The sequence below is a fragment of the Notamacropus eugenii genome, chromosome 3 (genome assembly GCF_028372415.1).
Source record: "Notamacropus eugenii isolate mMacEug1 chromosome 3, mMacEug1.pri_v2, whole genome shotgun sequence".
NCBI classification, from domain to species: Eukaryota; Metazoa; Chordata; class Mammalia; order Diprotodontia; family Macropodidae; genus Notamacropus; species Notamacropus eugenii.
Window position 1 is genome coordinate 106,892,530 of NC_092874.1, and position 22,581 is coordinate 106,915,110.

Consider the following 22,581-nt stretch of genomic DNA (forward strand, 5'->3'; position numbering starts at 1 on the left):
GTCTAATAGCCCCAAATTTTGCATTGTAATCATTTTGAATTCCCAAAGGTACACTCTCTTCCAAGGTTAGATAAGTGAGGATCCAAGCCTGACTCTATTTATTTCATCTGTGGTGGGACTCACAGAACACCACCAACCATTCCTTCCTGCATTTCCCTCAGTCTCCCAATGCATAAAAGTTGAAATACTTCTATTTTTAATCCAGTTTGTTGATTTTCATAGGACCCTGTATCTACATGATTAGCATATTTATAAGCCAAAAAAACCCAAAAGATGCATATTTTCTTTAAAATTGATAACCCAGATTAAAAAAATTTTAAACTATTAATTTGATTTGTGAACTTTGAATAATTGTGCAGGGAGGCAGTACAAAAAAACCTAAGGATTTAAAATCAGAGAACATGGGTTCAAATCCCAGCTCCACTATTTACTACCTATGTGACCTTGGGCAAGCTCCTTCAACTCCCTGGGCATCATTCACTTCATCTGTAAAATGAGAGAGCTAGAATTGATGACCACTAAGGTCCATTCCAACTCTGCCTATTGTCCTATACTCCTTGTTCTTTTGTCAAATTAGTATGAACTCATTTTTTCATGGGAAATAATTACACAAAGTCTCCTGAGAACAGAATACACCCTACCTTCCTAGAGAGAGTTAATGGTTTACATTAAATAATAAAAAATCATATTCATTAACCTGCTTATTAATTTTAAGAACAATAAAATTATGAAAAAATGCCAGGGCACAGTATTCTGAAAATACAAAAACCATATTTCAAAAATTCAGGAAAATAGCCTAATTATTCTAATTATCTATCGATACTAATTAAACTAATTTTATTCATATATCTGTATTACTAAAGAAAAGAAAGACTAAATTCATTTTGTTTAAAGGCCCCTCTTACATAAGGGAGCTGAGCAGCTCTGTTTCTCTCCACGACTTCCTTCATTCCATCCAAACCTCCATAGACCCAACGACTGAGATGAAATCCAAGAGTCCAATAAGATGGTAAGAGTGGTCTTCCAATGAGCTAAAGGTGATAATTAGAGAAATGAAGCATAGTAAATATTCTGTAACCATTCTAATCAGAGTAGACACCCTTCATAACACTGTCTTGTCTGGTCTGATAGTTATTTCCAAAAGGGACTGTGAACTGCTTGAATGCAAAAATCACATCTCTCTCTAGTCTCCTTATAGTACCTAGCACATTGCTAAGTATACAGTAGATATTAAAAGAATCAAAGTCATTTACTTATTATAAACTAACCCTATTATACTACCCTTTTACTCAGTGGAGCATTTGGGGGAACATGACCTGATCTATTTATCTCAAACTGTATAGCTACCAAAGTAATTTGAAGAGTTTGAGGACTTCCCAATTCATAACCACCCCTTCTCCTCTGCCATAAAAAAAAAAAATCTCCTTTATCTGGTTTCTATATTTGTCATTTTTATACTCAGGCTAAATACAATATAGAAGGAACAGAAGGGAATGAATGGCAGTTTAACAAACAATAAAGCATCTTTTCTTAATGCATTCTTTCTTTATTAAAGTCTGAATAGTGTCACATTTATTGCTATCATTTTGGTGAAGGAACTAAATAACACAGTCTAAACCAATGGACACTCTCTGTTATACAAACATAAGTACATATATATATACATACACAGTAACATACCCAGAGTCAACCTTTCCCTAGCCACCACCACCAAAGACTGTTTTATCCAATGTTGCTAAGTCTCATGACATCTCATTTTCCTTTCTCCCATGCCTGCTTTTTTAGTCAGTAGACCCTGCTCATCATCAGGTGAAATAGACAGAGAGGAAACTCAGGCCCATATATTTTACTTCTTGTCATAATTCTGATAAACCGTGTAGGACAAGAAGCTAAAGCTACAGGGTGGAATGAGAGGGTTGAAGTCTTGTGCTATCCCTCTCCCTGAGGGTCAAAGATGAACTGACTTTCCCCAGATTTTCAGAATGAAAGATCTGACCTTTGAAATTTTAACCTTTCAAACATCTTAAGGAAAACTGAACTAAAAAAATGTAGCATGTAAATAGGCAAATGGCCTTGGCTTTAATGTTAACAATTAACCATAATGATGCTTCATTAAAACTTTCTACAGGAAAGCATTTTTTGTACATACAACAGATATATTTTTGTAAAGGTTGTCTCTAAAGTGCAGTTTTGTGTATTAAATTCTATTTTCCTGTTCATTAGCATGGTCCAACTGGAAATGTAAATACATTTCTCTTTTTTTAAAAAAGTTGACTATAAGAAATAATGTTTCATCTAAAAATTCAGCAGACCTTGAAAATGTCATGTTGCAAAGGAAAAGAAAAATTTTATATGTGTATATATATATGTGTGTGTGTGTGTGTGTGTGTGTGTGTGTGTGTGTGTGTATACATAAAAACGGCACCACAGTTTAAAGATATTTTTTAAAAATTATAATATCAACTCCATTAGACACAACCTTAAATTGAAAAATCTCATTTGTTTGTAACAAATTTCTTCTAATGATAACCTTGATTACAAGAACATTTAGCCTTTTGTGCTGTATATAACTTGTATCCTTGCACTTGGTGGAAAATGTTGTTTTTCCAATATGGAATCGGTAGTTTCAAAGTGAAACAGAAAGACACAGAATCTTCAAAGATTCAAAATACAACAGGAGAAAATAAAGAAAGGAGCACATTTACTGAAGGAAGCAGTCAGGGGAATCTCCAAAATTTGTATGGCCAACCCCCAGATTATAATAACAAACAATAGCAATACAAATGTCTGTGGTACTTTCCAAAACACTTTCTAAACAATAACTTTGTGAAGTAGATAATACAAACATTATTTTTTCCTCTTTTGGAGATAAGGAAAATGAAGACCAGGGGAAGAAAAAATGATTAGACCAAGGTCACGATGTCAGAGCTAGAACTCAATCCCTGGTCTTATGAGTCAAAATCCAATTTTCTTTCCAACAAATCATATCGTGATGAATTATGTAGCCAATTTCCATACACTACATTTCTAAATGAGGTTTACTAAACTGATGTTATTATGTTTCTTAAGTAACTAGCCACTATGATTATTTTCTGGTACTACTGCTTATTGCATCTGACCTCTGGAAAAATCATTTCATCTCTCCCAACCTCACTTTCCTCATGTCTGAGGTAAATGAATGGCTTGAGTTCAGTTATGTCTAAGATCCCTTCTAGCTCTCAATCCAATGAAGCACATTTTAATATACCTCAAGGTATTCCCGAACAACCTCTTCTGGAGTGTTCCCTAAGAAGACATAAAAGTCCAGAACACCCCCAGTGACTCGGTAAGTGATTGCTGGGGCAGGCTGAAGGGCAACCTCTAGAAAGAATTGAAATAAAGAAAGTAAGAATTACAATTGTGTAAGTAATGGAAAAATGAGTCATGTCACATGTATACGAAGAAATAACCGAATATCTCACCCTTAGTAACATTGTCCTCCTATCTTTGGTTTTGGATATAAATGAATAAATAAAAATGTTTATAACTAATATGGCACCTGGAACTTCAGCACATGGTGTCAGTAGAGATATATCACTAATTGATAATCAGAACATCAGGCATCATCATCAGGATCAATGACCATAACTCTTGGGGGAGAAAATCCTTCAGATGAAATATTAATTAAAATGTCAGCATCAGGGTGCATACTTCCTCCTGTGGCAATACTCATTTCTCCTACATGCCAACCTGCAAGGTTCCACCAGCACAATGAACCTCTCTTGGGCTTTCTCTCCCAAACTCTATGAAGCTAACTCTAGGATCTCTGGAGAACTGAGTCTCCTCTCCAGGCTAGCCAACCATCACACACACCAAATAAATAGGTGCATGATAGATAGATAGATAGATAGATAGATAGATAGATAGATAGATAGATAGATAGATAGATAGATAAAAAGATAGGTAGGTAGATGAAAATGAATAAATAAATGAAGCAAGCATTAATGAATGAATAAATGAATCAATAGGTTAGTGAAAATGAATACAAAATTAAATGAATGTACTGATGAATAAATGAATGAATAGATAGAAAGATAATCCCAATTCATAATTACTGCTCATTCCAACTTTGTTTAATCTGCCCAAACTCTCTGCGAGAATATGGCCCTTACTTTAGACATGGAAGATGAAAGCTCAGACACTAATTTAGATGATTTCCTGCCATAATGATAAAGGGGCCATTTTAACTGACCAGCATCCCTTTAAAGTGAGCATATCCTATGCCAGGGGCCAGGTGAAGTCAAGTTTTAGATTTATTGACTAGGGATAAAAGACATCAAGAAGCTTCCTTGAAGCAAAAACTCAAATATTCCACAAACCCTCTAATTGACCGGCTCAGTTTCTTCCCTAGTCCCTTTCTACTAGCTGGAACTCTCATGTCCTTAGACCAATTGCAATTGATCTCTCCATGGTCTGTTTTACTACTACTGACTCTACTGACTTTAATACAGCTCATACTGATCTATTATGCAAATCTAAACTTGCCTAGCAGTTTAGATATCCTCCTGTACCACCATAGAAGAACAGTGCAGAAACACATGGGGTGATATGTTTTATGGAGTCTATCTCTGGATTTTTAAAGAAAAAGACAATTGTATCAGTGGATAATGGAAAACTTTAAGGCTACTTGCATTTGAACAGTTTCTCTTTGTGAAATCATCCTGTGAACTCTTGATTAGACAAAGGTCTTAACTAAACTGTAGGTTGGCAGGGTTATCAGATTATGATACAACTGACTTAACCCACCCCAGTATTTAAAGTTATGCTTCTGGGATTCTTAAAGGGAAGCATCCCCTTTAACTCACTGTGAGAAAGAGAAGACTTAAAATGTTCCCCTTTTAAGAATAACCAATTCTTTACCCATGGCATTGCTGTTCATCAGAAAAACTCCAAAGGACTGTCCACTTGTATCTTCAAGACACAAGAAAAATGTCTGAGCTCCATATAAGTTAGTCATGCCCTGGAGGGGAAAATGCAAAACAGCAAATAAGTTACAATGCACCAGACTGTGTATTAGAAGAGTGAAAGTGTTTGATTCAATCTGTCTTAGACATTTGCATGACAAACAGCTGCCAGATAGATGTGCTAAAGCCAAAGGAGACTCCAAATGGATTTGATAAATGTGTGGGATCAAAATTAAGGTTTCATTAATATGCAAAAGAAGCAGCCTGGTAAACTGATGGCTAGTTGTCCTTGGAATCACAAGGAGTCTTACCCCTGAAATGTAAAAACAACATTTATATCATGCTTTAAGGCTTACAAAGTATTTTACATGTTAGCTCATTTGAACTTCACAAAAACCCTGGAACGCAGGTGCTATTATTATCCCCATTTTACTGTTGAGAAAACTGAGGCTCAGGGAGGATAAACAACTAACCCAAAGTCACACAGCTTGTAAATATCTGAGGCAGACTTCATCTCATTGATCCTCCTGACTTCAAGCCCAGCCCTCTATATGCTGTGCCAGCTCCTTACCTTTACAAATGAACAAATGTTTCATTTAAAAACTCAGCAGACCCAGAAAATGTCATATTGAAGAGGAATGTGTGTGTATGTGTGTATGCATGTGTATGTATTACAGTTGGCATCATAGCTAAGCAAGCCACCTCACCCTCTCAGTAGCCCAGGCAAATCTCTAAGAGTATAATTTTCAGATAAATTATACTGCTCTGTATCAGTAGAAGGAGTTCTCATCCTAGGAGTTTCCTTTACAAGGTCCAGGCCAAAAGAAAAAACAAATAAATGTGTCATTGAAATAATTTTGAATTCTAATTTAGGAATGAGATAATTATAACAATAATGAAAAACAGCAAAGCATGATGGATAGAAAGCTGGCCTCAAAGCCAGGAAGACCAGGGTTCATGTCTCTCCTCTGACATACACTTGACTGTGTGACTCTAGGCAAGTCACTTGACTTTACAGAGCTCTGGGCAATTCCTGAAGCTTATCAGTTGCAGCGGTACCAAGTTGCATTGATAAAGTAAGCTTCCATATCCAAGAGTTGTCTATACTAATGAAATCCAGTCTCTACCCTTTCTGTTGGGGTGTAGCTCACCTCACTCTAGAGTTGACTGGTTCTGCTAATTCACCACATCTTCAAGATGGTCCATATAATTCTGTCCACCTTTCTCACAGAAGAAAACACTTCCTACACTTAAATTACTCATTCCCCATTAAAATTACAGATTCTGGTTCTCACAGTAGTTGATTATACCAAATCTAAGACCTCAAAACACACACATACACACACAAACACACACACACACACACACACATTTTAAAGGGTTCTTTCACCATACCATACCAAACAATACAGGGTATGTGGGAGATAGGCTTCGGCTCATAGTGAGATTCCTCCGTGTTCCTTGAACTAAATATTTTATTCAGTCCCTGGTGATGTCAAACACAAGATTAACTACCAAACTGTCTGTTTATATGCCAGTAGTCTTAGAAATTAAAAAGAAGAGAGAGAAATAGACAAAGCCGGTAATCATAAGGGAATGGACTACAGTCACAGGACAAGTTTATGTCCCTCATTTATTCACTAATTATGCAACCCTGGACAAGTCACTTAACCTCCTGGTGTCTCAATTTCATCATCTGTAATATGGAATAATAATATCACCACCCTCTCATGCCGTTAGAAAGATAAAATAAGATAATATTTATAAAGTGCTTTGTAAACCTTAAGCATTATATAAATACTAGTAATTTTTCTTATTAATCTAGACATTCCAGGAACTAGTCTAAATAAGTTCTGCTTTATTTTTACTAGCCTTCCATCCTTACCTCTCAGAAAAAGTGCATTTTTACAGCCAACGTTTAGGTTAGTAGTCTTTTTAATGGATAGGCTGAGTGAGTGGTGCTTTTATGTCTTGTAGGTGATGCAATATATATAATTGTCACTTTTTGAATAGTCCAACATTTCAAATATGTTAATCCCATTTTCTTCATAATCGACAAAGGCAAAGGAAAGAAAAGATAAATGCTAACGGCTGATTTGGGGGGTTTGCTGGGGTGGGGCTAACAACTTGTCAGAGATATACCAGAAAGGAGCCTTATTCAGTTATAGGTTAGACAAGATGAATTCTGAGATTTTATGATTCTGCAAGATAATGAGATTGGGTAGAAAGGAAGCTTTCCTGAAGTCTTACATCATTAGGGGTATTGTCCCGAGAGAAGATGGGCCAGATCTTCCAGTCCATATCATGACGGTACTGCTGGTGCACATGTTCCCCTAGGCCATACACATTAGCACTTGGTAGCTGGATGGAGAGCTGTAGGTATTGCTGAGCAAACTGGAGGGGTCCAATACTAGTGTCAAATCTGGACATAGATGAAAAAGAGAGAAAGAGATTGCACTGGGCCAAATAACAAACAGTCATTAACTGCCTAATAGATCTAAAGGTGATATAGAGAGGTAAAAGGGAAAGGCCACTTCGGCATGGGAAAACTTTTACTTTTATCTCAGTGACTAAAGAGTCCCTATTTTGTCCTAACTCTTTGCCAAGCTAACTTATTTATTCTCTGGACAATTAATTCCCAAAATATGAACATTGTTTTGTTCCATCTACCCACAGTACTTCAGTATCATTATAGCATTATACTTTAAATATATGGCTGTTTCACCACCTGAAATTGCTTCCTGCCTCTGCTCATTCCAAATAAGCATTAACATTTTTTTCTCAAACATCATTCAGGTTAGCTCACCCCTGATTAAGACATAGTAGCTTCCCATTGCCTACCATTTCAAATTCTTATTTCTTACCCTAGCCTTCAACTTCTCCCCATCAATTCTCTTCCTTATTCTTTAATCACCATCTCACCAACCGTATTTCTCTTTCCTCTTTGATCATTCATTCTTTAGGATTACGCTATTTGATTTCCACTTATGGTTGAATCTTTTCTTCAAATTTCTTTAATTGATTATAATTTTATTGCTTGGGATCAACAAGAAATTCACTTAATATTTATGCCTTTCTGCAAGGACAATTTTCATAGAAGTGCCATATGTTTATAAGTCTCACAAATTCCATTTATTAATCTCCATAGGTCTAGAATATCTAATTTTTCTAATACTTTACTTAGATCTTTAATTACTTTTTATACATGTGTCTAGGTCTGAAGGTAGTGTGTTGAAATCTTTCATTACTCTCCTCTATTTTCCGTCTCCTTACCCGTTTCTCCTTCCCCGTTCCCACCTCAATATCACTTGCTTTTTTTCTTTGTCTAAAATGTGCAAATCCTCTTTGCCTTCCATAAATCCATATTTTCCCCTTCTTTCAAATCCTAGCTAATCAGGAAGCCTTTCTGAAAGAATGGGACCTATTTTCCTTTCTTTACACCCAGAGCTTTCTGAAAACACAAATTATAACCAGTCCACAGTGCAGGGACTATCTCTTTCTTCTTCTATATCTTCTGTGTAGCATTTTGCAATATATGAGGCACTAAGTCAGTGTTGGTTGAGTGACATGTAAATTTGTATATGGGAGATACATTATTTCAGCCCAACTCCCTCTCCTGAGAATGCATGCTATCCTCTAATTAATAAGTCATTGCTGAGATAAGGCAATATAACCCATCTCACACTCGGAATTCTTAAAGAGCAAAGAATAACCCATCAGATACTGTCTTCTCAATCCCAGCATCAGTATCTCTATCTCTGATTGTCTTCTGATCAAAACAAACATTCAGGCCCTACCCAGTAACTAAATAACAGAGTGTTGGGGAAGAGAAAGGGTAAAGAGAAGAGGGACGAAAACTAAAAACCTTATATTCGGGAACCCTGACACGATGATGCCATAGTGTATATTCCTAAGCAAAATATTAATCACGTCATTCTCAATTTTTTAGAGCCTTCTGCTCATACACTCCAATGTCCCAGTCATCACACAGGCTTATAGAACTTACAAAACACGGTTGTTGCTTTGTCGGATAATTTTGATGCTAAATGGCTGTTTTTCAACGTCCACACGATAGTTCAAATTATTAGCTGCATTTCCTGTAAATGGCTGGACATGTTCATGAGGGACCTCATATCTGGCATCATTTGGGTCACTGATCTGTCCAAAGGCATGAACAAACAGAAAACTAAAATGAAATACATTCAGAAAATCCAGCAACTGTAGAGCGAGAGCTCTTTTTGTCTGACTTTTTTAGAAAGAGGCAAATTTAAGCTTATTTTAGATACAGATGTGCTAATATAGAAAGTTATAAAAAATGGAACGGGATGCCTCAGAAGGTATTCACCAGAGGTCTTCAAGAGAAGATATGTTAGATTTAGATCACTGGCCTTTGCAGACACAATTTGAACTAGCTGGTCTCTAAAATTCTGTAGCCATTTTTGTTTGTTTAAAGTAAATGTCTCATGAAAATGAAAATCATTTTTCACTTACAAATCAGCACTATGATGCTGTAAGATAGCTTTTCAATTAAATTCAATGGATTCAATATATATCAATATTATATAATAGGCAGTATAGAGCAGTGGTTAGAGAGCTAGGTTCAGTAAGGAAGACCTGGGTCCAAGTTCTGAATTTAGCACAGTGCTTCCAAGCAACTCTAAAGCTGTCACTTGCATAAGAATTACTAAGCTACATTGGTAGAACCGTTTTTCCTCACTGGGAGTTCCCTATCCTAATAAAATCATACATTCAGACTCACTATGTGAAAAGTACTATTTGATACTTCTAAAACTCTCAAATTTCCAGTTGTTTTCTTCACTTAACACTTCACTTGGCACAAAGGGTATATGATCACTCATCAAACATGGGGAGATATGGGTTTCTCCTGATCGTGGAGTTGCTGACACTGTTAATTTAAAAAAATTTCCATTATCTTGCTTGTATTTCATAGAATAATAATATCATGATAGTTAGACTGTGATTTATGGCTCCTTCTCTACTCCCTAATAGCTGTGTGCTCTAGGACAAGTCATTAACCTGAGATTAGATGTTTTCTGAACCTTTAGTCTCGCTGCTATTATTAATCTCTAAGTCTCTCAGGGACATTCGCATTTTCAATTAGATGAACAAAAAAAAATCAAAAACCTTAAAGTGGAAACGATTGGATGTCTGGTATTCTGCTTCAAGGATGACCTTGGAGATATCATTTCCAAACATTGAAGCAGTAGGGAGTCTGCTCAGCTGAGCTGTGAACCCTGATGGGAGGGAAAATAGAAAGAGTTGACATGCCCTGGAGGAATATTATATGTCCCTGGCATTACCCATAAACACCCAAAATGTTAAGGGGTAAAGAAAGAAAAAGAGAGAGAGAAAGAAAAGGAAGGAAGGAAGGAAGGAAGGAAGGAAGGAAGGAAGGAAGGAAGGAAGGAAGGAAGGAAGGAAAGAAAGGAAAGGAAAGGAAAGGAAAGGAAAGGAAAGGAAAGGAAAGGAAAGGAAAGGAAAGGAAAGGAAAGGAAAGGAAAGGAAAGGAAAGGAAAGGAAAGGAAGAAAGAAAGAAAGAAAGAAAGAAAGAAAGAAAGAAAGAAAGAAAGAAAGAAAGAAAGAAAGAAAGAAAGAGAAAGAAAGAAAGAAAGGGAGGGAGGGAAGGAGGAAGGGAAGGAGGAAGGGAGGAAGAAAGGAAGGAAGGAAAGAAGGAAGGAAGGAGGGAGGGAAAAAAGAAAAAGTCAAAGAAAGCTTTCTGTTTTTCAAAAAAAGTGGGAAAGAGAGATAAACACCATCATATATGTATACTCCCTACTGAGTTATAACTTGGGGGGCGGGGAGGGAGAATGCTGCTAAATCTTCTCTACCCAATTCATGCTCCTCTCCTTAAAAACATGAATAAAGGCTTCCTTTGGAAAGTGTTCCTCTTACTCAATTCAATTCCGTTCAATAAACAATTAATTATAGCCTGCTATTATAAGCAAGGCATATTTTTTGAAGTTTTATTGATGACTTTTATTGGTTTCACTATTATCTTCCAATATCTGGAGCTCCCATTGTGCTCTCCCTTGTAACAAGGAAAACATGTAAGCAGCACCATCCAACAAAATCACTATACGTGACAAGACATGTGACACCATGCACCTGTACTTTCCCCCCTGCCCCACCATACACATATACATTTCTCTAATAAGAACAGGGAGATGTACTTCATTATCTAGAGATAAAGGCAGTAAGATGTTATAGCAGTTAGTGTGTTGGACCCAGGGTCAGGAAGACCTGAGTTCAAATCTAACCGCAGACATATACTAGCTGTGTATTGGGCAAGTCAACTCTGTCTAGTTCAATTTCTCCATTTGTAAAATGAGGATGATAATAACACTTTCCTCCAAAAATGGTTTTAAAGATCAAGTAAGATAATATTTGTATATTACCAAACACTTAGTAAGTATTTAATCATATTTGTTTTCTTCCTTGTCTAGCACCAAGATTGGTTCATACCATTAATCTGAGTACAACTACCTTTTAGTGCAATTTTTACTTATACTGCTATGATTACTGCTCTGGTTCTGAATATTTTCACTTGTACTTCAGAGGCAAGTCTTTCCGTGCTTTCCCAGATTCCTTGTATTCATCATTTGTCATAGTTCAATGCATTCGTATAGCCCACCCTCACTCAAAAAACAAAGTCAAGTTCAAGTCATGTCATCATTTCTCTGATGGCACAGTCTTCTTCGGCAACGAAGGACGAACACACACATTCATATACTAATATCTGTTCAGTCATTTTCCTATGTTAAGCAAGGTCAATCAGTCACCAAGCACTTATCATATTATGTGCTAGGGATACAAAGTCTACTCTCAAGGAACTCACATTCTAATGGGGGAAATGGCATGTAAGTAACTAAGAGAAGTGCGTGAGAGAGAGGACAGATGGCAATCCCACTGCGAAGTCGTTTCATCTTCTTTGGTTTCCTTTAGTAGATGTTCTCTCAACGTATGGATTCACTTTGAATTTTCCTCTTTTTCATTTGCTTGTATACTTTGTTGCATGTTTAAGGGAGACAGTTTGCCATAGTGGAAAATGAACTGGATTTGGAGATGGAGAACTCCCATTCTAATTCCAACTCTTTTACTTACTACCTGTGGAATCTTAGAAAAATTTCTTCACATCTCTGGACCACAATTCCCTGAACTGTAAAATGATGAAAGGGAAAGATTAGACTACTTTCTAGTGTCCCTTCCATATCTATGATCCAAAATCTTTCATGTATGTTGGTCTTATCACCTCAACTAGATTACAAGTTAACTTCAAGACTAGGAACTCCCTGAGAGCAAGAATTATACTAAGTATTTCCAGAGGTCAGGGTCACTTTGTGTTCCTTCTTCTATCTTCCTCCATTCTGCCTTGCTTTAGGGGCAAAGGTGGTTCTGCTTAGTCTTTGTCATTATTAATAATAAAGAAATGACCTTCATTTGTTTAATGCTTCATAGTTCACAAAAGCTCTTTCCTGACTTATGAATTAGATTTAAAGTTGCAACCACATCTCCAATGTTATTGCCCTTCTACATCCTGACCCTTTTCCATGAGAAGTTCCATCTACCTGTCATGGTGAATATGACAATGCAGGGAGATACACCATATGCTTGTAGTTCTGTCTGCTGGGTAATTTTTGAATCCATCCCCAGATTCTTATAGATATTCTCCTTCCTGTTCTGGGAACTGGCTTACTTACCTGCATTGGTGTTTGTACCATCTTCTACCTGATAGCCATACTGCTTGGAGAAGTAACACCAGGGCATATTGACTGAGCCCTGAGGACTCCAGCAACAACCACGCTGGCGACATATGGCCTGGAACAAAAAGAGTATGTCACAGTAACAGTGTCAACAGTGGCCCCCTAACATTACTCACCTCCTGTCCTAGGTACCTTTCATACAAGAGTCTTGGATGAGTTACCATTATGAGTGTTCTTGAGAAATATGGTCACCAATTCAGAGGAGTAATGAAATAAATAACACAAAATGTCAGATCATCCATCATTTTATATTTCCCTTTGCCTCACGTGATTCTCTGATTTGTTTTTCTAAGAAAGAACATTATATTGCTAATGATATCTGGCTCAGGATGACATTAAAATAAATGAATTTCTCTGACTATATTCTATGACAGATACTATATGGGAGCTACCAGAACCGGACTAAGAGACTGTTCTATCAGTTCAAAATATCTTTAAAGGTACAAAAGGAAAGAGAGGGTAAAGTTCATTTAGGAATTCATGTGTACATATGTGAATATGTGTGTATATATATGTGTGTACATGCACATATGTATACAGACACATATAGACATATACACATGCAAAAGCTGAAAGTCTTTAGTATAGCATTTTATATGTATATATACATATGTACATATTTCAAAGGATAGTGAGTATATGTTTGACTATTAGATTCAAGTTTTATATAGAAAATGGGGGGGAAATGCAGTGAAAGATGAAAAAGTACAAGTGCTGAGACATTTTGGAAAGGTTAAGCCATATTTAAATTCCAAAGAATTATTAGAAGAGATGAGCAGAGGTCTGAATAGTTGCAATAAACTTGAGTAAAATAGAAATTGAACCTCATATTAGTTTAAGAACATATTTAATACATTTGAGATGAGAATCTAAGCCTAAGTGAAAGATTTTTTAATCTTGCTTCAATAAGAATTTTCACTTAAGTTGAACAAATAAGTTTTATTTGAACTGTTGTTTTAAAAAAGAGTTGCATTTCTCTAGCAAAAGAAATACTGAATTGTTTGTGCAAAATCCTCTAAGTCATCAGCCAGTCATACCTGGGAGAACAGCCTCATGTCTAATGGCCACTAGACATGTAGTAAGCATAGTGCTTATGAAGAGCTAGGGGGTTGTCCTATAAACTAAACTCTTTTAAATTAAGGTACAACTAATACTAACTAGTGAATATTATGGCTAAATGTATTTCAGCTCAGGATAAGGAAAAATTTACTAGGACTTCACTCACATAATAAGTACTTTGATTTTTCTTTTATTTTTAAATATTTAATATATTTATATGATTCTGATGTTTTGTTTTCTGTTATGGTTCTGTGTTGGATGGTCAGTGTGTCATAGTGATAAAGGGCTATCATGAGGAAGTCAGGCTGGGCAAGAACTGACTCAACCACGAGAATTTAAAGTCAGTAGTGTACTTGGTGGCTTAAGGGAACCTGGGAGATTCATTCAACCTTTGCTTGTAAGGAATGTAGTAAAAAATTAAGATCTAATTATGGATTTTCTGGGAACTTAGATAGATTTAAGAAAGGAATATAAAGAAAAGAGTCTTTTTAAGTTACCAAAAAGGCAAAAAGAATTACAACTACTTCTATTAAATAAAAGGAAATTAGAATCCCAAGGGAAGGAGGGGTGGCTGTGCATAACATAATAGTACCTCAAGAGGCTCAATGGACATGTGGGAGAAAGAGAATTTCCGACCTCCACCCCCATCCCTACCATATTATGACAAGATCAACATGCAGCAGACTTTGCAGAGGACATCAGTTTGAAGGGAAAGCATGGGCCTGATGGGATGATGTCTGTATGTCTCACATGGGAAAGGAGGATCTAAGAAACTGTATACTGCCTCTGCTGAGTTGAGTTGGGTAGTGAGCACCATTATCACCAAGTGAAGTAATATGGTACAACAACATATTTTAAATATACCTTTGAAAATCTTCATCTGTCTAGGTCCCTGGAACACTTAATCCTCTAATGGATGTGATAAAGTGAAGCCATTGAAAGAACACAGGCTCAAGGGCTAACACTGTAGTTGTGTTATATACACTTGAGAGTAAATTCTGAGATGAAAGGTCCTATGTCTTTCTAAATTTTCTTCTCCATCAGCACCTAACACAATGTCCTGTAATCAATCAGTCAAAAAAACACTTATTAAACATTTACTACATATGTTAGGCACTGCACTAACCACTTGAAACACAAAGAAAGGTAAGTAGTACGAATAAGTAATCCTTACATTCATTAAGTTCAAACTATACAAAAGTCAAACAGAATGCTTTGGGAAGCAGTGACCTCCCCATCACTAGAGATCTTCAGAGAGAGATTAGATGACCAACTGTGAAGGATAAAATGAGGAAACTGGACTAGATGATCTCTAAGGTCCTTTCCAGACCTAAATCCTTACTTACACCATAGTATAAAAGGAATTCATGTTTCAAATAGGAAACTTCTGCAGTTCCTTACAAACTCTTAAATTCATGATTTTGTGTGTTGGAAGGACCATTCCTATGACCCAGGATTTCACCTTCAAGCATCCCAATTTATAGTATTCTGCCTTCTTCTAGGGATCAGCACCTAATTGCCAGATCTCACTTTCCTAGTCACGCAGTCCTGTCTTAGCATTAGGAGAAATACAAAAGTTTTACTGTTGGGTAACCCAGCCACCTATTCTGCATCCTTTGATGCAATTCCCAGCCTCCTTTTCCAAATTCTACTCTCCAAACTCTCAGGATCCTTGTGTGTGGCTGGAATCCAGACTTTTTCTTATTAGCAATGTTCTTGTCAAATTATGCATCCAGAGTTTCATACTCTGATTAAGGAAAACAAGAATAGGATGTGTACATGAATGCCAAAGTTATGTACTAATTAATTTGTAGCAAAGTACAATTAAAGAAAGCAAAGTTCATGTAAAGAATAATAAAGATGATCAAGTATTAACAGAATATTACTTTATTATCCCCATATGATAGCAATAAAACAAAAGGAAAGTTCAAGCAATCAGACTGATATCTGAAGTTTAGCAAGTTCTAATGTTAAATTTGGTTAGGGGTCAGGTCTTAGACTTCCCAAGAAAAAGCTATGACAGGAGAGGCAATTTCTTTTAAAATACACTGAATTGGTGTCTTTTGTCTTTCCAGTTGTAATTTCTGGTGCAAAAAAAACCCCTCCACACTGCCCCAATTCATTAAATTCTTCTTTGTAACAAAAAATTAAAATTGAGCAACCAATTCTGCCATAGGAATGAATTGATATCTGATAATGTATACAACATTATGCCCTGATATTTCCCCACCTTTCTGTTCAGAGGACAGACATGCCTTATTATTTATTAATTATTCTTGTTAATCCAAAATTCATCTTCTTTTTAGTAGTCTTTTCATTTTCATTGTTATCATCACTAGATTCTACTTATTTCACTGCATCAGTTCATTTAAAAAATTCCCCATGTTTTTTTCTGAATTCCTCATATTCAATATTTCTTACTTCACTATAACATTATATTACATCTGGGCAGCTAGGCTGTGCAGTGGATAGAGTACCAGTTCAGGAGTCAGGAGGAACTGAGCTCAAATCTCACCTCAGACACTCGACACTCACTAGCTGTGTGACCTTGGGCAAGTTACTTAACCTCAATTGCCTCATCCTGGCCCATCTCCAATCATCCTGATGAATATCTGGTCACTGGATTCAGATGGCTCTGGAGAAGTGAAGCTGGTGACCTGCAAAGCCCTCTCTCACTCAAAACAAAGTCAAGTGCAAGTCATGTCATTATTCTCTGACAGCATGGTCTTCTTCGGCAACGAAGGATGAACACAGCAATAGCCTCTGACCCTGTTGATCACCTTTCCTCCTAAATGCTCTCTCTCCTCTCTGGGTTTTTGTAACAATTTTCTCTCTTGGCTCTTCTCTATCTGACTGTTTATTCTTGGTCTTCTTTGCTGCATCATCCTCCATATCAAACCTCATAAATGTGGGTGTACTTCAAGACCTGATCCAGGGCCTTCTCTCTCATCCAGATTTATTCACTTGCTGACCTTATCAGCACCCATAAACTTCATTATCATTTCTGTGCAGATGCGTGATTCCTAGGTCTCTCTATCCAACCCTAGTTTATCTCTCAAGCTCCAGTCCCTTTATCACTCACTTGCTAGTAGACATTTCAATCTGGGTAGATGTTCCATTGGTATCTCAAATTCAGTCTGTTCAGAATAGGATTTATTGTTATTTCCAAACTCATTTAGGTGACTCAGTGGACAAAGCACTGGGCCTGGGAGTCAGGAAGATCTGAGTTCAAATCCAGGTTCAGACACTTCCTAGCCTTGTGACCCTGGGCAAGTCACTTAATCATTGCTTGCCTAACCAAAAGGATCTATTAGATTCACTGGAGAAGAAAATGGCAAATCACTCCAGTATTTTTACCAAGAAAATCCCATGGGCAGTTGGTCCGTAGGGTCACAAAGATCAACTAAATGACAAAAACAATTTCACAAGGCTGTTGTGAAGAGCAAACGAATTAATACTTTTAAAGCGTTTAGCACAGTATCTGGCAGATAGTAAATATTATATAAATACTTATTCCCTTCTCTTCCCTCTTCTTCCAAATTTCCCTGTTTCTGTCAAGAACGTTATCATCCTTCTAGTCACCCAGATTTACAGCCTTGGTGTTACCATGAATTCTTTATCTTACTTACCCCCACATACCCAAGCAAATCTTATTTCTAACTCCACATCATCTCTCACATCCATCTTCTTTTCTCTACTCATGTTACCCCGCCTTACTTTAGGCTCTTAACAATTAGCCTCCTAATCATTCTCCCGTACTAGCATTTATTAAATGCCTACTATGTGCCAGGAACTGTGCTGAGTGCTTTACAAATTTATTTCATTTGAGCCTCACAATAACCCTATGAGGTTGCCCATATTATTATTCCCACTTTACAATTAAGGAAACTGAGGAAAACAAGCTAAGTAATTTGCCCAGGATCTCATAGCTAGTAAATGTCTGAAGCCAGATTTAAACTCGAGTCTTCCAAATTCCAGGCGGAGCATGCTAGCCATTGCACCACCTAGTTGCCTAAGAGAAGAGTCTATTTTATCTTAGAAGTAATTGGGAGTCACTGAAGCTTCTTCTTGAACAGGGGAGTAACATAGTCAAACCTATGCTTTAGGAATATCAATTTGGCAGCAACGTGGAAAATGGACTGGAGAAGTGAGAGGCTGGAAGGTAGGAAACCAATCAGGAGGCTATTAGGATAGGATAGACAAGGTATAACGAAGACAGAGTCACAGTGGTAGTGATATGAAGGGGTCAGGGTTAAGACGCATTGCGAGGTAGAATCGAGTCAATTGGGCAACTGCCTGGCTATAGAGAATAGGCAGGGGAAATGAGGAGAAATGAGGAAGAATGAAGGGCTGAGGAAACCTCTAGAGTCATAAACCTGGGTTACTATAAGGATCATAGTGTCTTTGACAGAAATAGAGACATTAGGAAAAAGAGTAGGTTTAGAGGGACAGATGAGTTCCATTTTGAATCGGTTGACTTTGAGATCCCTATGGCATATGCAGGGAGAGATGCGCAGCTGGCAGTTAGCTGAGCTTGGGAAAGGAATGGACACTGAATACGTAGATTTAGAAATTATCTGTGTATACATGATAATTTATCACAGTTTGAAATTGACTCTCCTCTTCCAGATGGGAAGTTTACTCAGAAAAACCATTGGGACCATGTTACTGTTTCATCCACCCAAACTCAGCCTGACTTTAGCTGCTAATCAACCTCATGAACCAGGGCACACTCTTTCCCACTCATCTAACCAACTTAATCATCCTGGAACCAAAGACAGAAGATTAAGCCACAAGACTAACAACCATAAACCTCATTACCATTTCTATGGAGATGAGTGATTCCTAGGTCTATCTATATAAGCATTCTGACAAAACTCTGTGCAGACTTACGGAGAACACTTACGCCTCCCCACCTCTTAGCTCAGTAAAATGAGTGTTGACCCAGATGATCTCTACCATCCTGTTTCTGAGAAATAAGTCTAAAGAACAACTAGACTTCATAGTCTAAAGGATAAAAACATGTACTACAACAGACCTGTGTTGGTGATTGATCAGGGATGCAGTTGATCCTTTTTGACAGGTTTACTGCATGGCATTCTGGAGTTATAGTTGTGAAAGAGGTGGATGTGGAGATGGTAGTAGAGGTCCTGGTTGTCCTGGTCATCCCAGGACTTGACGTGGTGCTTCCTGAATCAACTAATAAGACCAAAGCCAAAAGAAAAAAGACATGAAACATTCAAGTCAAAAAACTTTCAAACCCACTCTGTCCTTAGTATTTATCATTTTTTAGTTAGTTAATTCTAGTGATGATTTGACTTTTGCTCTGTGGTTCTCGATACTTATACATTCCATAAATTTAAGATATCTTAGAATCAACCTTGTATATCCTGGCTACTTCTTAAACAGGCCTATTCAATGAATGGACATTACTTCACCCTAAGTCAGTACCTGCAAAGACCTTGGCCTAAAGAGCCAGCTGCATCCTGGGTCATCCTCAGTCATCCTGATGAATACCTGGTCACTGGATTCAGATGGCTCTAGAGAATAAGTGAGGCTGGTGACCTGCAGAGCCCTCCCTCACTCAAAACAAAGTCAAGTGCAAGTCATGTCATCATTTTTCTGATGCATGGTCTTCTTCAGCAATGAAAGACAAATACAATAGAGGAATCAAGAGTCTTGTTTTCAATCTTCTCTGACTCTTCATGATCCCATTTGGGGTTTTCTTGGCAAAAATACTGGAATAGTTTTGCCATTTCTTTCTCCAGCTCATTTTACAAATAGGGAAACTGAGGCAAACAGGGTGAAGTAACTTGCCTAGGGTCACACACCTGGTAAATATCTGAGGACCAATTTACTGAGTCTTCCCGACTTCAGTCTGGCACTCTATTGGCTGCACCATCTAATCAGGGTTCCAGATCTGACATTTATCATTTTATTATCTCTAGACTTCAGTCTCCTCAACTATGAAATGTGAATAATAAACGTATTACTACCATAGTCATAGCTTTCTAAATCTTATAGTGCTAAAATAAAATGTGAGATTATAAGATCATAGATTTAGAGGTCAAAGGAACTTTAAAGACTATTGATTCTAACCCACTCATTTTATAGATGAGGAAATTGAAGTCAAGGGACCCTTTAAGTGACTTCCTCAAAATCCCATAGTGAACTGATATGAATAAAGGGATGGGGGCCAGACTTTGCGATTTGTTGGCAAGAATATCATCATCTTGCAGGATCCCATCAGTTTTGGGACTCCATCTCTATCCTTCTGGAGGTTATAGCCACGAACTCTAAAACCTCCACTGAAGGAGGGGGATCATCTCAGAATCCACCTCGTTTCTCACCTGGCTGTACTACTTGGAAATTTCTGTGACTTCTCCTCCATGCCCCCAGGAAGTTCATTATTGGAAAAACTATTCTTAAAAACACTAATTGATAAATCAAACCTAAACAAGAAGAAATTAAATTGTGTTTGAAAGGACCCAAAACATTTTTCTTCTCTGGGAATTTGATGAACATTTTTATTTACGTGTGTACATGAAGTTTATATGTCATTTTAACTATAATACATATATTTATATTTCAAAAACCATTTCAGCCTTGGTATTCCACCTCCTCCCTACTCTGTCCCTCTGACTAAAGTGCCATCTCCTCTGTCTTTCAGCTTCCCTTTGTGTGTTGACTTCTCAAAAGAGATTATAAGCTCCTTGAGAGCAGAGCCTGTCTTCGTTTTTTTTTTTTTCCATTATTTGTGTACGCAGCACTTGGCACAGTGCCAGACTGATTGCTGTCGTTAGTATGGGGAACTCCGAATAAAGACATTCTCTCCACCTATGCAAGTTATCACTTCCTCTGCAATTCCTACGTGCCCAGGGTCACACAGCTAGTAAATGTCCAAGGCAGGACATGATCTCAAGTCTCCCTGACTGGAAGGTCAATACTCCATTTACTGTGCCACTTTCTACAAATTGTTGTTTGCAGGTAACATCTTCTATGTGTCTGTCTCTGTGTCTGTGAGTGGGTACCCTTACTCTCCCTGTATCTCTTATTGCACTAGGAACAACTAATTTGTTTCCTCCATTTGAATGGGAGCTTCTTGAAGATAAGAATTATGTGAGATTACTCTCATTATTTCTCCTGCTCTTTACTGCCTAAATGATTCTGTTCTCAAGGAATGCTCAATACATAGTATCATAAATTTGGAACTGGAAGGACCTTAGAAGACATCTTATCGAATTCCTTATTTCATAGACAAGGAAACTGAGACCCAGAGGGTCTGTTGTCTTGCCTAAGGTCACCAGGGTAGACATATCGTTACCTTAATTTTAACAATATAAATGGTAACTCCATTCTGACACCTCCATAATGATTTCATAAATATATAAATGATAAGGTCCTCATGTAGAAACCAGCCTCCTTAAAGATGGGTTTTTCAATCTGATGATAGACAGGATGAAAGTGTGACTTCAAACTTTAAAACTTACTGTTGTTTAGTCATTTTTCATTTGCTTCTGACTCTGTGACCACATTTGGAGTTTTCTCGGCAAAGATGCTGGAGTGGTTTGCCATTTAATTTTACAGATGAGCAAACTGAGGCAAGTAGGGTGAAATGACTTGCTCAGAGTCACATAGCTAGTAAGTGTCTGAGGCCAGATTTGAACTCAGAAACAGGAGTTTTCCTGATTCCAAGCACTCTATTCATTGCCTTATCTAGCTGCCCAGAACAAGAAAACAAACTAAATGAGTTTTAAAGCATTTTTGTTGAGTTAAAAAAACAATAAAATTAAAATTTTCAACTCTTTATTGACTGAAGATAGTGACTTTATACAGAACAATATTAATAAAAATGGTGAGATTTCTAAACTTGATTTGAACTTTTCCCAACTCAAAAAGGAATGGTATTTTTTAATTTGATTTAAGCCATAATTATAAAGATTTTTTTCTCAATTGTGCTGATTTCTACATATGACCTTCAACTTCTATTTTTAAATTTATAGAACTTTAGTACCAGGAAAAGACCTTAGATGTCATTTGGTTCATATAGCATTTTGTTTCATAAGCCTGTGGTTAAAGAGAAGCAGACTAGTTTAGTGGATAGTCAGGAACAGCTGGTTTCAAGTCCCAACTCTACTACACACTGGCTTGACATCTCAGTATCCCAGGAAACTCTAAGAACATGAGATACAGAACCTTTGCTATCTATACTGGGGAAAAGAGATTTATCACTGGGTATTAGTTCCCTACAATCAATGCGATCATAGGTCCAGACTCCACCCCACCTCAAAATGCATTTATGCAACACTGCATTATTATAACTCTTATAGTTATATTATTGTAGTTATAACACTATAATGTTGTATAACTGTTGTTTCTTACTGCCTCTCCTGAAGCACCTAGCACATACATACCACACTCCATCCCCCAACCTATATTTTCAGCCCCTTGAGGGCCAGATCATTTTCTCTAACCTTTGTATCTCTGCCACTTATCTAGATCAGTGCTCTGCATACAGCAGGTGTCTAGTAAACATATCTGATCTTGAATTTTATCTTCTGCTTGTTATTGTATTCTGGGAAAACTGCTTCCCTAACACTAACTATCCCCTTTCTCCTATTCAACTATTTCACAACATCGTAAGAGGACAGTCTGAGAGAATGTGAATAACTTAGCATAATACAATCCCAGGATTTAAAAAGTAATGCAGACCCTTGCTGATGGTAAATCAATAAAATCATTTTTCTCACATGTACATATATCCAAAAGACAAAATATTTAGATAATTAAGGGACTCC

General features: G+C 37.1%; 1 protein-coding gene across 1 annotated transcript in view; it reads right to left on the minus strand.

Moving 5' to 3' along the window:
• LOC140533147 (uncharacterized) overlaps nt 1-22,581 on the minus strand; it is a 212,479-nt gene that overhangs the window by 180,477 nt on the left and 9,421 nt on the right. Inside the window, exons 3-10 of the mRNA XM_072652516.1 lie at nt 18,822-18,982; nt 12,662-12,779; nt 10,089-10,198; nt 8,950-9,101; nt 7,194-7,365; nt 4,900-4,999; nt 3,248-3,360; nt 906-1,031 (exon numbers count right to left, since the gene is read on the minus strand). Of these exons, the coding sequence (XP_072508617.1) occupies nt 906-1,031; nt 3,248-3,360; nt 4,900-4,999; nt 7,194-7,365; nt 8,950-9,101; nt 10,089-10,198; nt 12,662-12,779; nt 18,822-18,982 (1,052 nt within the window). The remainder of the gene's footprint in view (nt 1-905; nt 1,032-3,247; nt 3,361-4,899; nt 5,000-7,193; nt 7,366-8,949; nt 9,102-10,088; nt 10,199-12,661; nt 12,780-18,821; nt 18,983-22,581) is intronic.